A 16,899-nucleotide genomic window follows, 5' to 3' on the forward strand; every position below is an offset into this window, starting at 1 on the left:
ATCAGAAGAAAAAGGTTAAGGTTTTGGGTCAAAGACACTGCTTTCATAGATATTATTAACATTTTTTGTATTTACATGAGCACAGTTGTAAAATGTGATTTTTAATTTTTTTTTAATGGAGGAAGGCTGAGTGCTCAGAGCCATGAAAGTCATAATGTAGCCCTGGCTTAGGGCTCTAGAAAAACCCCAGGTAAAGGATGTACCATTCACATATGGCTCATGTTCCACTCTGTGAGTTCAGATAATTGTGAGCAGATTGTAAAGCCCTTTGGTTATATAATCCAGCATCACCTGCTTGTTATGTACCACCCAGGAAACCTGGGTGCCCCAAGGACTGACCTTTAACAACAGTATGCTTTGGGGTAGGAAGGAGTGAAGTGAGACCCCTGCTCCACTTTGGGCTCATTTTTTGGCTTTCCCCTTTATAGATAACATAGGGAGAGGTATGCTTGGGTGTGGGGGGGGATCACCTGTTACAATGGGATAAAAGGTTTCCTTATACCCTGTTATTTAAAAATTGCAATTTATTTGTTAAAAGAAGATCCCGGCTCAATCAATTGTTTCTTAGGAGTAATACTTAAATATTACTCACCAATTATTTCTTGGGAGAATGTATCTTAGAGATGTTACTGTATATTGTAAATGTCAAAGACATTACGAGTTAGCTTCCTTGTTTTTTTCATTTTGTCCAAGGCACCTTGGATTAGATAAATATTCAAAATCCTTATACTTAGCCTTCATTTTGCTAACAAAGAATATTTTCATATTTTGTCTAAAAGTTCTCAAAACCAGTGCCCTTTTCTTCTGGTAAATCCAATTCTGAAAAAACTCGATTCAAATGTTCTGTTTTGATTTCAGAAAGGCATTTTGGAAAAGGTTGGGCTGTCTGGATCACTTTAAAGGGTTTAGCTCAAGGGAACAAGATCATTCTTCCCTTGGACATTTTCTCGCACATTATTTTGACCGGAGCCAGTGTTTTGTGACTCCTCCAACTTTCAGGGTGACTTGCATTGCAGGAGAGATGTTAAGTTGATCACTCAGTTTTGGGCCCAGAGAAATTAATGGTGAGAAACTGACATGATGAGTTTCACCTTCCAGGATTCTTTCCACTGAGCTTTTCAATTACCCTCTTGTGCAGTCTGAAAGGTTAATTTTAAAACGAGTACCATATCTAATTGTGTTAGGAGCACATGACTTCTAAAGGACAACACTGTATGAATGATTACCCTTGGAGGAACCCTACACGTAAGCAGTTTATCCTCCTTGTTTAAAGAGCATCCCTTTCAGCTGTCCTGTGTTACGCCCGAAGGGTCTGTGCTTATTGTGTGGTGGTGTTTGCGCAAAGGATCTTACTGGCACATGTGTTCCCAATTATTACATGTTCTGCATTAAAACCGTTTTTAGATTTAATATTCTTTTCTCCTTCCTCTTCCCCTGACACTCCTCCCCTTCGGCCACCCAGTGCCTCTTTCTGGGTTTGTCTCTCCTCTCACCTTCTCTCTGGGTCTGAAAGTCTTTTCTATGCCAATTTCCCTTCAGTTGCGTCTTCCCTTCCTGGTTGACATCCTTCCGTCTTCACCACCTGTCTTGTCTTTTGGGAGTTCTAAAGTCCCCCCCTTATTGCATTGCCTGCCGTTTAGGAGTACCAGGCTCAAGTGGAGGAAATGAGGCTGATGATGAACCAATTGGAAGAGGACCTTGTCTCTGCACGAAGACGGAGTGATCTCTACGAGTCTGAGCTGAGAGAGTCTCGGCTCGCCGCGGAGGAGTTCAAGCGGAAAGCGACAGAATGTCAGCATAAGCTGTTGAAGGTAGCCGGCCGCCCTCCAGGAGGGTGCAGTTTGGGTAAAATCATGGGTGATTGTCACAAGGAAAAAGGGAATCAAGCTTAATGAGCATAGGTTTGAGAAATAATAGGATATCTTGGAAAACTCCGGTCTTTATTTATAGATAATAACATTATTCTTATTTATGATTATTTTGGTCGCAGAGACCAAGAGGGTACAACAGGTAGTGTTGTCTACGAGACTTTTTAGGTTGTTGAGATTTCCAAATATGTTGTGTCTTTTTAATTACAGTCTAAGGATCAAGGGAAGCCTGAAGTAGGAGAATATTCCAAACTGGAGAAGGTATATTTTCCACAATCTGTTTTGCTATTTTGGGTGGATAATTTTTGTCATGTTATTACCAGTGGCCTGTCATTGATTAAGAATATTCTTGCAACGAATAGAGACCTCTCTTTGAGGCTTAGTTGTTGGTTCACCTCTGGATGACCAAGTTTTAGCTTTAGCTGTGGTTCCAAAAGAGATAAAAGATGCCTGATTTTTTATCGTGCCTGCTCACAGTAACCAATAAACCCAGACACTAGTAAAATATATATGGAAATTCTTACTGTCTTAAGGCACTGGGCAACATTACTTCTCTTTTTGCCATTTGTATGTTGCTGGTCCTAAAAAATAGTCAACGTGGGGGTTTGCACTGGGACATTTAAAGACTTCTCTGATAGGCCACTGTTCTTCCTTCCATTAGTAGGTTCTGGAAAACAAAACAAAACGAAAAGACCCCACAGAAACGTTGAGAAAATAGGACTGCAATAAACATAGCAAGACGTTAATGCTGATTTGCCTTTTGCTTTATTTCCCGGGATTTTAATTACAGATCAATGCTGAGCAGCAGCTCAAAATTCAGGAGCTCCAAGAGAAGCTGGAAAAGGTGAGCCCGAGGTGGTTTTTTGGGAACTTGCGCCCCATATGCAAATACCTTTCTTTGCCTTGTCCTGGGGCACCAAAGATGAAAGAGACAGAATTAGTCACCCTGCGCTGAGGAAAAGGAAGGGGGGCAGTGAGCTATTACCTGAAAATATCAGAGTTCTGAATATAGTTTTTTCTTTTGAGACATGTCAGCAGTGTTTATTTTTAAAAGCCAAGCTGTGTAAGACACTCAAGTAAAAGTTCTAATTATACTACGACAGAACCCAAGAGGCCAGCTTCTCTTGCCTCAGGGGGCCCAGCGCTGCATTTTGCTCATTTGTAAAAGCAGCAGTTCACAACCCAGACTGCTTGCAGTCGGAAACTCCAGGGAAACACACCTGCCTAGAGGAAGGTTTCAGGATCCGTGGGGTCATCATGTGCTTGCTGCTTTTACTTATTTTTTAAAATTTTCATTTATTTATTTCTCCACCCTTCCGGTATAGTTGACATAAATATTGCATATAATTACGGCATATAATGCAATGTATGTATACATTGTGAAATCAAATCAAGCCACTTAATGTATCCATCACCTTGCTTACTTACCATTTTCTTGTGGTGAGAGCATTTGAGATCGAATCTCTTAGCAAATTTTTTTTTTTTTTTTTAAATAGAGACAGAGTCTTGCTCTGTTACCTAGGCTGGAGTGCAGTGTCTTGACTATCGCTCACTGCAACCTTGAACTCCTGGGCTCAGGCGATCCTCCTGCCTCAGCCTCCCAAGTAGCTAGGACTACAGGGCACCATGCCCAGCTAATTAAAAAAAAATTTCTTTGTAGAGATGGGATCTTACTATGTTGCTCAGGCTGGTCTTGAACTCCTGGCCTCAAGCGATCCTCCCGCCTTGATCTCCCAAAGTGCTGGGATTGCAGGCATCAGCTACCATGCCCGGCCTCTCTTAGCAGTTTTCAAGCCCTTCCTTTAGTTGAATAGTGCAAATACTCAATGAAAGGGCCAGAATAAATGTGGTTGTGGGACATGCCTTTTACATCGAGAATGTTTGTGAATGTGTTTGCCAACTTGGTTTAATAAAGCTGCTTCTTTCTTTTCTTGTTTTTTTTTTTTTTAAATTGTGGTAAAACAACATAAGATTAAATTACCATCCTAACCATTTTTAAGTGTGCAGCTCAGTAGTGCCAAGTATTTTCGCACTGTTGGGCAATGGATCTCTGGAACTTTTTTGTCTTGTAACACTGAAACCCTATAACCCACAAACACTAATTCCACTTCTCCCCCTGGGCAACCACTTTTCTGCTTTCTGTTTCTACGATTTTGACTGCTTTATATACCACATATAAGTGGAATCGTGCAGTATTTGACTTTTTTGTGACTGGCCTGTTTCACCTAACATAATGTCCCCAAGTTTTATCCATGTTGTAGCATGTATCGGAATTTCCTTTTTAAGGCTGAATAATATTCCATTGTATGTATGCAGCACATTTTGTTTATCTGTTCCTATGTTCCCTTCTTACTCATTCTTGAGCTCTCTAATGAAAGCCTTCATGGCCTTCTTTCGGCTAGAAGCTTGTGAGAGGATGCGTGTTTTCATCTAGAACTGTGCTCTCCAACAGGAGTGTGACGTGAGCCACAAACATTAGCTACAAGGGTAATTTAAAATTTTCTAGTAGCTACATTAAAAAAAGCAAAAGGAGACAGGTGAAGTCATTTTAATGATACATTTTATTTAACCCAGTATATCCAAAATATTATCATTATGGTACATGTCAATATTATTATACTTATTATACTGCCTCAGTTTTTAAATTAACTAAAACTAAATAAAATGAAAAATTAAGTTCAAATAACTTAAACTAAATTTAACTTAAGTTAAAATAATTAACATTAACTCTAAAATTAAACAATTAATTTCTCAGCCGCATTTCGGGTGCACAGTGGCCACATGTGACTAGTGGCTTCCATATTGGACAATACAGGTCTCAAAGTTGGAGCTTTCTTGCAGTTTTCACATTTTAAAATTTTAATTTAAAGCAAATAAATGTGAGATGGTTGGCCTCATAAACACAGATCTTTACTATAGTGCCACAGAGCTGTCCTACAGCTAAGACCTAAGTAAAAGTTAACAAATACGAACTTCAAGAGGTTTAGCTGTTTTTTTAAAACGTGGATTTGTGAATTATCATGAACACTATGGCTGTCGTAACCTCTGAAAGGTATTTATTTAAAAAAAATTAAATCATAGCCTTTATCTTGTTTTCTTCTTGTAAAAGTTGTACAGATTCCCCATAGGAAAATTAACCAATCAGGTAGTTAAAATAAGGAAAAAAATTCATGCTCAGAGACATGAATACATTAATTCCTGGGTAGATCAATCCATCTAGACCTTTTTGTTTCCATTCACTATGTTGCATTGCATCAAAAATGCTAATTAATGATTGTCAGATATACTGTTATCTTACCCCCCCAGAAAGAAAAATGCATCAATTCTAATTGTAGGATGCATTCCATAATTTAAAAAAAAGTGCACGTTAGAATAGATGAAATACAGAATAAAATGAATGTTTATATGTTTGGACCAATGGAGATAACATATATACTCAGTGTAACCTGCCTTTTCTGTTTAGGATGTGGTCGCTGTCTTTTTACGTGAGTCAGTATGGCCACCCTTCTCCTGTTCCTTCTCTCCTCACAGGCTGTAAAAGCCAGCACAGAGGCCACCGAGCTGCTGCAGAACATCCGCCAGGCCAAGGAGCGCGCCGAGAGGGAGCTGGAGAAGCTGCAGAACCGCGAAGATTCTTCTGAAGGCATAAGAAAGAAGCTGGCGGAAGCCGAGGTGAGCAGGGAACTTACAGCCCTGGCCCCGGCGAGGCCGCACCAAGGGAAAAGAAACCGCAAAACCATCACTTGCTTGTTTGACCAAAACTGCTTTTCCTTTCCGAAGCTCCCTTTGAAACTTGAGCGGCTTGGAGACATTTTCCCCCAAGGGGAAAGAAGGATCTGTCACAGCAGCTTCAAGTGGAAAGATGTCTTGATAAAAGCTTATGCTGTCTGTTTGTTTTCCACTAGCCTGCTTGCTAATCCTGGAGAGTTTATATTTACACAGGTCAACCGTAACTCCATGTCTGAGGTTTTCTTTTTCTTCCCTGTTTTCCTTGCCTTTCGGACCCACGATATTAATACAATAACATGTTAATTTCCAAGGCTTCACCTGTTACCTGTGTGCCGATGACTCTCAGCTCTGTATTTTTGGGCCTCTTCTCTCCCTCAAATTCTTTGTTGTTGTTGTTGTTGAAATCATTTATATAATTACACTGGAAATACATGAGCGCCTTTTCATTGTAAAAAGCCTACACAGTACAGAAGAGTATAGAATAAAAAGTAACACTTCTCCTTTACTTCTTTCCGCCGCCTCCAGTCCCTTGGTGTTTGTGACACAGAAGGGATGTTCCATAGTCGATCTCGCCCTCCTCCTATTGCTGGGTCTTTTGCTTTGCCTTGTCACAGTCTTGGTGGGAACCTACTGGTACGTGCTCTTTGGGGCCCTCCTCCTCCACATTCCAGGCTCTGTTTCACCCTGTTCCCCTGAAATTCCAACAGGTGCATCAGATTTACAAGAACTCAGTCTCCCTGAAGCCGGTTTCCCTTCTCAGTTTTCTCATGCCGATCAGGGCCACCATCATTCACCTGGTCACCCCTGGCTTGAAACCTTAGCATCATCTGCTTTTCTTCGGACCCTGCTATTCAGTGAGTCCCTCAGTCCTATGAATGCAGCCATACTGTCTCTCCTGTTCATCTCCTGCTTGCCGCCTCTTAGGCCAGGCCCTCTTCCTCTTAGCTGAGCAAATCTAGTAATTTCTTGACCTTCTGCTTCTAGTCTTCCCTTCCTTTCAGCTAGCTCACGCAGGGTAAGATTCACAGACCCCAATTGCCAGGTTCCTCGGTACTCCCTGCCCCATCCCAGACCTTTCGGAGGTTTCATAATGCTTAGGTGCACCCCTGAGCCTGGGACATGAGACCCTCAGCCATTGGGCTTGCGAAGGCAACTGTTTCTTCCTTTCACCTGCTCTTCCCCCAACGTGTCCTGTGCTGTAGCCATTCTTAGGCTTTACCTGGGGCCCCAACTGGCTCTTGACCCTCTCCATGTTTCTGCTAATGCGCCTCCCTTTGTCTGAAACATCTTTCGTCTTCTTCTCCTGCCCTTCCCACTCCAAACCACCATATACTGTCCCTCTCCAGAGCTCGTACCTCTCCGATGCCTCTGCTCAGCTGTTCAGTTAAAGGTCCTCTTCCCTGGCTGCAGCCTCCCCACAGCACTTTGTATCTTTGTGGCTCTTCCTCCTCTTAACCTATATTGTGTTTATTTGCATTCTCCTTATCTTTTCCAAGGGCAGGAATTATGTCATCTCCCTCTCTGTATTTTCTGTGATGCCCAGTGTGGTACTTTGCAGATAGTAGGTGCTTGGTAAATATTTGAATGAATGAATGCACTCTTGTAACCTACACAACCGAGTACCTGAATTATAGAGCCTTATTTTCTCCGCTGTTGCTTCAGGTGCCTGAGACTTTTCTTCCCGACTCGAGTGTATGCTTCTCGAGGGCTCTTTCCCTCTGTGCAGGTTGTTACGCCCATAGCAGTTACTCCATTAAAACTCTCTGATTGATTCATGATCTACAGGAACGGCGCCATTCTCTGGAGAACAAGGTAAAGAGACTAGAGACCATGGAGCGTAGAGAAAACAGACTGAAGGATGACATCCAGACAAAATCCCAACAGATCCAGCAGATGGCTGATAAAATTCTGGTGAGCAGGAACGAAAGTCGAAAAGTTAAAAGCTAACAGGTTAGAGGTTGCAAAGGGAAGGGGGTAAGAAGAAGAATTAAACGCCATAACAGGGGCGGTATCACCAAGTAGGTGGATGAATCAAGAGAGGTGGTTTCAGTGTATGCCACACCATAGAATAGTCTGAATAACCAAATATTGGACGTTTCAGCACTGGTAACAGATCCATAAATATTTTTTTTTTTTGCTCTGTTTGCTACAACCTGACATTTTTTTAAGCAGGACGTGCATCTATCATTTTTGATACATTTTTATAGGTGCATTGACATACTTCTATCAGCAGAGCTTTGGATGGCCGTTAACTTTGCAATGCCAATTTAAAAAAAAAGCTGTAGGGGTTTAGACCTTTAAGATCAAAACCCAGATTCTTGCTTTTGGAGAAGAAAGAAATTAGTCATACAGAATTGTTTTTGTCAGAGTAGTATTTGTCATGGATCCGTGTTCACCCACTCACTTTCTCTGCTACAGTTGGTTATTATTATTTTTTTTTCAATTTCTTTAGATGTAGCAGGTCTTTTTTTTTTTTAGGTCTGTAATCATCCTGATTTTGTCTCAGGCTCTGATGACCAAATTAACCGAATCAAGGAAGGCTGGGGTGGTACTTGCAGACGTGTTGAAGTTTTGCCCCTACCAGGGTAGAAAGCAGCACCTTTGAAGGGCTCTCCTTGGATCTCAGTCCCAAAGTCAGAAATTTGATGTCACATTTGAGAGACTTACTGATGACCTGGAGTCCATTTCGTGTCCTGCCCCTGGGAGAGAGTCTCAAGTCGTTGGCCAATCCTCTGCACCATAAGGAGGTGAAGTGGTGAGCAGGCCACTTCATCTCTCTCTCTCTGCATCACTTCCAGGAAATGAGTCGCCAGCAACTATATGAACTCAACAAGGGCCAACTTATAGGCCTATACTTAATGCCAAACCAAACCCAAACAAATCCAAACCCTTCAAAACTTTATATTTCTGTTTTTGTGTATATTCATAAATATATGGATGTTCTTGAACAAATGGGCAAAAGAGGAATTGGTTAAATTGTTTTGCTTTGACCCTCAGTCTTCATATATATGTCTGCACACAAAGGCAAATGTGACTGTTAGTCTACCCTTTCTGTTCTCTTGTTTCGTCATCCAAGTTTCTCTTGGCTATTGTCAAGTGTGTGAATTTTATCGTGAATAAAATTAGATCCCACTGAGATCCTACCACTGCTGTCCCTCCCTTGCTTGGTACAAACAAAGTGGTTAACTCTCTTGTGGTTGCAAAATGTTTCTCTGTTTAATGGTGATGTGTTCATTCATTCATTCAACAAATATTTAATGAGCTTCTACTATGTGCCAGGCACTGTTCTAGGAGCTGGAAGTAATAGCAGTGAACAACAGTGTTTGCAAATCAGGACTGAAGAGTTGATCCAATACATACAGAAAAGATATGTTTAAAAAAATGACAACAACAACAAAAAATGCCAAACCACCAAGATGTCAGATTTTAGAATATCTGCTTTTCCAAAGGTTCACTTACAATTAAAATGGAGGAGTAGAGAGTTCTGCATTCTTGGATTATGTGTTGTAAATTCCCATTCATATATAGACCAGAAATTTGGTCTTAAAATTGTCAGTCTCAAGTATCTGAGTTTTTGACCTATTTTTAGATTCTGATTTCCATTCTTGTGCTTTCTTATGAGAACTGAAACTAAAAAAAAGATGATTATCAAGTGATTTCTAACACAAAGGAAAAAATAAGCGGATTTCTTTGTCCGAATGTAGCTTGCCACCTGCCTGAGTATTTTTGTGGTTGTGACTTCACTTATCAGAAGGTGCCTTTTGCTCAAGAACCCTGTGCTTACGCTGCAAAGCATCCAGGACATAGGCAAAGAGTGGTCCTTACTGCTATTATATGATGGTGATAGTTGGAAATAGACCCCCAAATGTCATTGGTTTTAAAATAGTTGCTATTCTGATAAGAACTTTCGAAACAGATAACGGGCTCTCATTACAGCAAAATCTTTTGCTTTAATAAGAGAAGTCATTTCAGGGGATGCTTTAGCTGAGTACACACAAAGCGCTTTAAAATGTGTTTTTATTAATTAAAATCCTGTTTACATTCAACTTTGCAAGATCACATCTGTTAGATTGCAGTAGATCTTGTGCACCTGGTCTTAACACTTTAATGGCCCCCAAAACAAAGCCACTGCTTGTAGACATTAGAATTTCAAAAGCTTCATCACTAACATTTTTTTGTGCGTGTGAATCTCAAAGTAATTTTTTCATCCTGTTTTATGGATATATCCTGTATAATTTCCTCATTCTTCAAAATTCTCATAATTACTTCCACTTCAAAGAAAAATTTCATAACAGTGTGAAGAGATGAAAACTTGGAGTAATGACTTTTGATATTAGTAATTAACAGATGGGTCCAGATTCATAAGAATTAATATAGATACAGCTATCTGTGCATTTAGAGAATATTTTGGTAAATTGAATGCTGCCTTTTGTAAGATCAGTTTTATAACACATTGGCAAATGAATTGCTATAATTTTCAAGTGAATTACAATTTTGTTTAAAAGCAGAAAACTTAGCAATAAAAGTACTAAAAGAACATTAACTTTGAGTTATTTATATCACTCCAGTTTTCTCTTCTGATCTTTAATATGTATGTATACATTTTTGCATCATCATTATCAGTGTATTTTATGTTTGGCTTTGTTCCCATTATCATTGTATTGTATAAAACATTACATAACATACATATCTCCAGAGATTCACATACTCCAATTACCAGTCAGTTAAAACAATCATTCAAAACCTAAAGTGCTTGAATTGTAACATTAGTTTTCCTATTTAGCTAGGGTTCTTGAGCAATAATTTTGTCAATGAGGAAAATACAAAATATTTTTTATCCTAATAATAAATTAAGATTACTTCTCTCATTTGAGGCTGTCATCACAGTGAAAATGGCCTGAGGCTTAAGACAGTGGTCAGGGATTTTGTGCTGTACTAAACTTGCGAATGTTGTCTTGTTACTCTTATTTCTCTATGCAAAGATGAAGAGCTGCCTTTGTTTGACCTGTCACGCTGACATGTTTCTGGTCCCAGGCCTCACAGCCCACCAGCTGTGTGTGTATATGTGTGTGAATACTTGGGCTTGGAAGATCCAGGGCCAAGGCACGGTGGTGGTTTTCTTCCCAAGAGCCTTAGGGCCATTACTAGCCCTAGTAATGGAAGACCAGATGCCTGTTACCTGTGGTGCCTGTACCAAAGTCATGTTTCCTGTGAATGTCTAGCATACATTGACTATGCCTTTCTCTTTGCAAACCTGACCATCTTTTCTTTTGTGTCCAGGAGCTGGAGGAGAAACACCGGGAGGCCCAAGTCTCAGCCCAACACCTGGAGGTTCACCTGAAACAGAAAGAGCAACACTACGAGGAAAAAATTAAAGTAAAGATGCTTTCTCATCTTCTCTAGATAGCTTCCCTCTCTTGCTGGGCACTTTTGGCTACTTCTTGCTAGACCAAAGGAGTAAATGCTGTCCTCTCTCCGCTGTGGAAGATTTTGGGATGTTATTTGTGTGTTGGAAATAGATTGGAAATCTGAAGTTAAAAAAAAAATTTTTTTTTAAGAATTGGTCATTTATCTCAATTCCATCTTTAAAATGTTTTTTAAAACTCATTGTCATTCATTCCACAGTCATTTAGATTTAGCCATACATTCATCACATTTTTTGCTTTTAATTTTCTTCCTGCATCTCAGACCTGGAATACTTTTCCTTTTGTTTAAAGTATAACTGTGAGAACTTTCTTTAGTCAAGAGTCACTTGTGACAAGCTCTCTTGTTATTTTGGTCTGGTAATGTCTTTATTTCACCCTCATCCTTGAAAGAGGTTTTGACTGGGGATATAATTCTAGGTTGGCAGTTAATTTCTTGTAACACTCTTTGAAGGTAGCATCCCATTGACTTTTGGCTTTTAGTGTCGCCATTGTGAAGTCAGCTGTCAGTATAACCATTGCTCGCTTTGAAAGTACAGGTGCTTGACTTACAATGGGGTTATGTCAAGATAAACACATTGTAAAGTTGAAAAATCATAAATCAAACCATTTTTAAGTCCAGATGCTCCTTGACTTGTGATGGGGTTATATCCTGATAAAACTATCGTAAAGTAAAAAAATTGTAAGTTGGGGGCCATATGTAATCTACCCATTTTCTTTGGCTTTTTCTTTAAAATTTTACTTTGTCTTTGATTTTTCTGAAGCTTAACTGTGATGTATCTACACATGGATTTCTTTTACTTTGTCCTGCTTGAGTGAGATTTATTGGGATTTTGAATAGATTGGTATCTTTTTATTAATTCCAGAAAATTAGTGGTCATTGTATCTTAAATATTGTCTCTTCCTTCTCTCTCTTTCTTTTCCTTTCAAGAATTTGATTGGACATGTGTTAGATCACCTCCAATTTATCCTTTTTTCATATTTTCCATTTTTTGTCTCTTTATGTTACGTTCTGGGTAAGTTTTTCTGACTTATTTTCCAATTTACTAATTTTTAGCTGTGTCTAATCTGCTGTTAAACTCATACATTGGGTTTTAAATTTCAGTTACTATATTTTTTCTTTCTGGACATTCTATTTGGTTCTTTCCCAAGTTTACTAGATTATTTAAGACAATGATTTTCTACTATCTACTTTTATTTTCAGGCCTTTTATTTCTTTAAATGTGTCAAATGTAGTTGTTTTATGATCTGTGTCTGATAATTCCAGTATGTGGAGTATTTGAAGGTTTATTTCTGCTCTCTTGTTTCTCTTGGTTCTTTGTCATGGTGCCTGTTTCCCTTTGTGGGCTTAATAAGCTGTTTATTTTCCTTGGAAAATTATCAATGGGAATTCTTTGAGGCATTGGATGAAAATGTGTATCTTCCTTGGGGGGACTCTGGGCTTTGATTTCGGTCTTTTCTTGATGTTTGAGGCTTTCTTTCTTTTCTTTTCTTGAGACAGAGTCTCACTCTGTTGCTCAGGCTAGAGTGCCGTGGCGTCAGCCTAGCTCACAGCAACTTCAGACTTCTGGGCTCAAGCGATCCTCCTGCCTCAGCCTCCTGAGTAGCTGGGACTACAGGCACAGGCCACCATGCCTGGCTAATTTTTTCTCTTTTTAGTCGTCCAGCTAATTTCTTTCTATTTTTAGTAGAGACGGGGTCTCGCTCTTCCTCAGGCTGGTCCACTGGCACTTTTGCATGATGAAAATAACTCTTTGTAAAATTCATTTTGTGATTTGGGTGATTATATTGACGATTCTGTCAAAAGCCATATTTTATCTTAAATTGATTTTGATGTCTTCGGTGGAATCCCTCATTTCAGGCAAACTCTTTGCTTCTCTCCCTCCCCCATACGTCTTCTTGTTCATTCTTCTGCCAGTTGAACCCCGTGAAATCCGAGAAATGCATATGTTCTTGATAGAGGCTTGTCTCTTCCAGCCCACACTTCCCTCTCACTGGTATCCGTCACTGCCAAGGTTGAGGTCTTATTTTGAGCAGAGTAATCCTGAAAATGGATTTCACTGCCTTAGCACCTCATTTAAAACAAACAAAAAAAAAAAAAACAGAAAAGAAAAAGCGTACCAGGTCTAGATTTTACACGGTCTCTGCCACCTTCCAGATGGAAAGAACTTTGTTTTAGAGACCCTCAAGGAGTATCTGGGAAAGATCTGTTTTCTTCTGTCTTCCTGACTACAATCTTCTTAAACCATTTCTTTTTAGCCTGTTCTGCTTTGTGTTCCCCGTTCCAGCCTCTCTCAGGCCATTTTGGTAATAGTTAATAATCATACCCTAGATTCTACCCTGTTCTCGCTCATAATTTTAGAATCACACTCAGACGTCCCAGAGAGTGGGCCACTTCTCATCTTATTGAGCTTTTTCCTTTCTCTTATGACCCTGTTCCCACCTTTTGGTCTTCTCCACCAACTCCCATTCTATTTTTCTCATCAGTTGGTTTTAGTTTAAAGCCCTGTTTGAAATCCGTTCTTTCCTCCCTTTGTCATGTGGACGCCGTCCCTGCTGACTGGCTCTTTTTTAGGGACGATGTCCCCATGAGCTATGAAGGTCCTTTCACAATAGACATTGTGGGAAAGGCAGATTTCAATCCCATCTGTGACCTCAATTCTTTCAGCTCTATCCCCAATATCCTGGTGTCCTTCTTGATGTGGCTGGTGTCATTCGGAAAAGCAGAATGGATTCTCTGTGATGAGAACCACAGGGCTGTGGTCAAAGGCTCGGCCAAGTTATGGTGTTGTCTTCTTTTTTCCTCCCATTCGAGTTTGTTGTTTTGGCAACTGCCAGGGCTGTGTGTGCCCCAGAGAACATTAGATCAAGCTGGTGGTTGGTGACACCATTACTGTTTTGTTTTATTCCTCTTGGGAACAGTAGGTGCTTACAGTGGTGTTCTCAGCACCGAGAACACACGATTTCTCTTCCCCTGGGAAAGGTTTCTCTTCCCAGTAACTTATTTTTTTTCCTGGCTGGATCACATGAAAGAACAGAGGAAAGAGGCATATTTTTCTTTTCTTTTATGTTGTCTTTTCAATCTATTGACTGTCTACCTCCGTCATTGGTGGGCAAAATCCTCTTGTCCCTGGTTGTCTCTGAGCATCAGCCTCAGTCACACAGACTTTGTCTGTCTCCAGCTTCTCTTTTTCTCTGCACCCAGCCCGGGAGTAGCTAGAATTAATTTTGTCCAACTTGGGAGCAAGGAATGTTCTGAAAACTACTGGTGCATTGGCTAAGAGAAAGGTGTCCCCAGGTAAAACCTGCAGATTATGAGAATTTTATTCCCCCTGTCATTCTGGGGTCTACCTCATTTTGGATATATCTCCCTGGTCTGTTTGGCTGCTGGTTTTAAAGTAAGTTCTTAGTTCAGGTCCATCCGTTTCTTGCCATTTGGTGGTAATACCTGTCTTCTTAATCTTATCCCAGTTGATAAAAAGACCCCTGATTTCTGCCTTCTCTTTGCCCCACAGTTTGGAGACCCTGGGCTTCTCCACTGCTTTCTTCCCTGTTTCCTGCATTTTCTCAGGTGCCCCTGCTCCGTCTTCCTGCTCAGCTTTGCTCCCGAGAATGTTCACTGCTTGCTTTGTTTCCGTAGGTGTTGGACAATCAGATAAAGAAAGACCTGGCCGATAAGGAGACCCTGGAGAATATGATGCAGAGGCACGAGGAGGAGGCCCACGAGAAAGGCAAAATTCTCAGTGAGCAGAAGGCGGTAGGTATAAGTTGTCACAAAGCCAGTTTGCAAAGGAGGGTTTTTTAAATATGCCAATAATCACATACCTGAGAAAAGCCTGTTTCTTTGGGTGAATTCTTCTTTCGGTTTAGTCCGATGGAGTTGGTTGATAATAGGAAGCTTTCTCTAGCAACTGCTTCCTCTCCCCTAAAGTATCGGAGGTGGCGGCTCAGGGTGGCCAGCTTTGTGCTCTTTTGTGCTCCTCTTCAAGAACGCCTGCTGATGTGCCATCTGCTAGAATGTTGTCCTTCCGAATGCCCCTGACACGATGCCCAGTGGCCCTCGGTCTGCTTGCATTTCTCTTCTTTTCACTTGCCTGTCTCTGTCTTTCCTAACCCATGTAGGCAGTTGTTTCAGAAACTTGCTGCTCACACAGTGCTTGTTAATATGCACCTCGCTGAAACTTTCCACATCAGAATCTCTAAGGGAGGGTCCTGGGAAGTTATATTTTTAACCATTCATATGATTCATTAAGTTGGGGAAACTTTGATGTAGAAAATCTAGAACAATGATGGCTGGGTGAGAAGGAATCACTCAGAAAATGACAACTCTACGGGTGATGATAAATGTGAACTTGTAAATTCAAGTGAGAGGCTCCTACAGGCTCAGGTCACATGCAGAGGACACGGGCATTTCAGGAGGCCTCTCACTGATGGGATTCTAGGTTCCAGACTAGGTCCTTCTTGTGTGTTTTTCATGCAAGCCGCTTAGCTCGTGTGGGAATGCTTAATCTCTGAAAAAATACCCGAGTACCATCCATTGGAGCGGTACCTTAGGGGGAAGACTGGTTGAGTCTCTTGTTGCCTCTGACCAGAATGCTGACATTTCAGTGGAGACTCTTGCCCTGGCCCCTGTGGCCCACATCACTCCTATACTGGTGTAACTGTCTATGCGAGAGGTTTCACAGGTGCCCTGTGTTTCAGATGATCAATGCTATGGATTCCAAGATCAGATCCCTGGAACAGAGGATTGTGGAACTGTCCGAAGCCAACAAACTTGCGGCAAACAGCAGCCTTTTTACCCAAAGGAACATGTAAGTATTCAAATTCTAAATGCCTACGTTATTATACTTTGGTATTCTCTCCTGGGGCACAAACTCCATTGCCTTCTGTCTGGTGGAGCTGGAGTGGATTGAATGACTTGTGTAGCTCGGCCTGGCCCTTGGAGACTTAACGTCATCTTGCCCTGTCTTAAGTGGTCCCACTCTGCCATGTCCTTTTCTTTCCAGTCAGGTTTCTTAAATGCCTCAAATTACCATCAGATTATAGAATGTTTTGCTCTTTCTAATAAGGCTATTTATAATTTGCTTTCGGAAAGCTGCAGTCCTTGTTCCCCAGACTTGCCTCCCGTGCCTAGTAAGAGGTGATCAGTGTGTGCCCATCTGGGCCATCTGTTTTGTTGTCATTAGCTTTGGCCCTGGGAAGGAAGTCTGGAGTTCAGCAAGGACTATCCGTGTTCCAGAAGCACTTTGATTTTCGTCTTAGAGAATTATAATCTCCAGGATTTTTTCCCCTTAGGTTTCTCCAGAGGTCTTCCAAAACATTCCTACCTTAATCGAAATCCACTTGGTAGAGGCTGCTTTTGGTCTTTGAGTGTTTCTTATTTTTGATTCTTCTAAGCAGTTTGGTGGAGAGGTGAGCAAGTTCTACAGAGAACTAGAAGGAATAGTGTTCTTTTTTTTTTTTTTTCCCTAGAGATGAGGTTTTTCTCTGTCCCCCAGGCTGGAGTGCAGTGGTACGATCATAGTTCACTGCAGCCTTGAACTCCTGGGCTCAAGTGATCCTCCTACTACCTTGGTCTCCCAGTTAGCTGGAACTACAGGCGTGCACCACTGCACCCAGCTCCAGAATAGCATTCTTTCTCCTTGTTGCTCCCTTTCTCTGGGGCCTGCCCTAGTGGGTTATTGGGGCCCCTTCTGCTCCCCTACACAGACGCTCAAAGGAAAATGAAAAGGTCCATCAGAGGAGTGAATCTTAGTATCTCTTGCATCCTCCTCGGGTTCCCCATGCCAGGATCACGCCTATGAGGCCAGGTGAGGCCAGAGCTAACCCGAGAAGGGCCATCGTCCACTTGATGAAGACCCACGTCTCACTCCATTTCT

General features: G+C 41.1%; 1 protein-coding gene across 1 annotated transcript in view; it reads left to right on the forward strand.

Annotated features, from left to right (window-relative positions):
• CIT (citron rho-interacting serine/threonine kinase) overlaps positions 1 to 16,899 on the forward strand; it is a 159,415-nt gene that overhangs the window by 82,707 nt on the left and 59,809 nt on the right. The window contains exons 14-21 of the mRNA XM_045534695.1: positions 1,641 to 1,811; positions 2,079 to 2,129; positions 2,659 to 2,712; positions 5,400 to 5,540; positions 7,383 to 7,508; positions 10,878 to 10,973; positions 14,661 to 14,777; positions 15,722 to 15,831. Of these exons, the coding sequence (XP_045390651.1) occupies positions 1,641 to 1,811; positions 2,079 to 2,129; positions 2,659 to 2,712; positions 5,400 to 5,540; positions 7,383 to 7,508; positions 10,878 to 10,973; positions 14,661 to 14,777; positions 15,722 to 15,831 (866 nt within the window). The remainder of the gene's footprint in view (positions 1 to 1,640; positions 1,812 to 2,078; positions 2,130 to 2,658; positions 2,713 to 5,399; positions 5,541 to 7,382; positions 7,509 to 10,877; positions 10,974 to 14,660; positions 14,778 to 15,721; positions 15,832 to 16,899) is intronic.

Source organism: Lemur catta, chromosome 21 (genome assembly GCF_020740605.2).
Source record: "Lemur catta isolate mLemCat1 chromosome 21, mLemCat1.pri, whole genome shotgun sequence".
Taxonomy (NCBI): Eukaryota; Metazoa; Chordata; class Mammalia; order Primates; family Lemuridae; genus Lemur; species Lemur catta.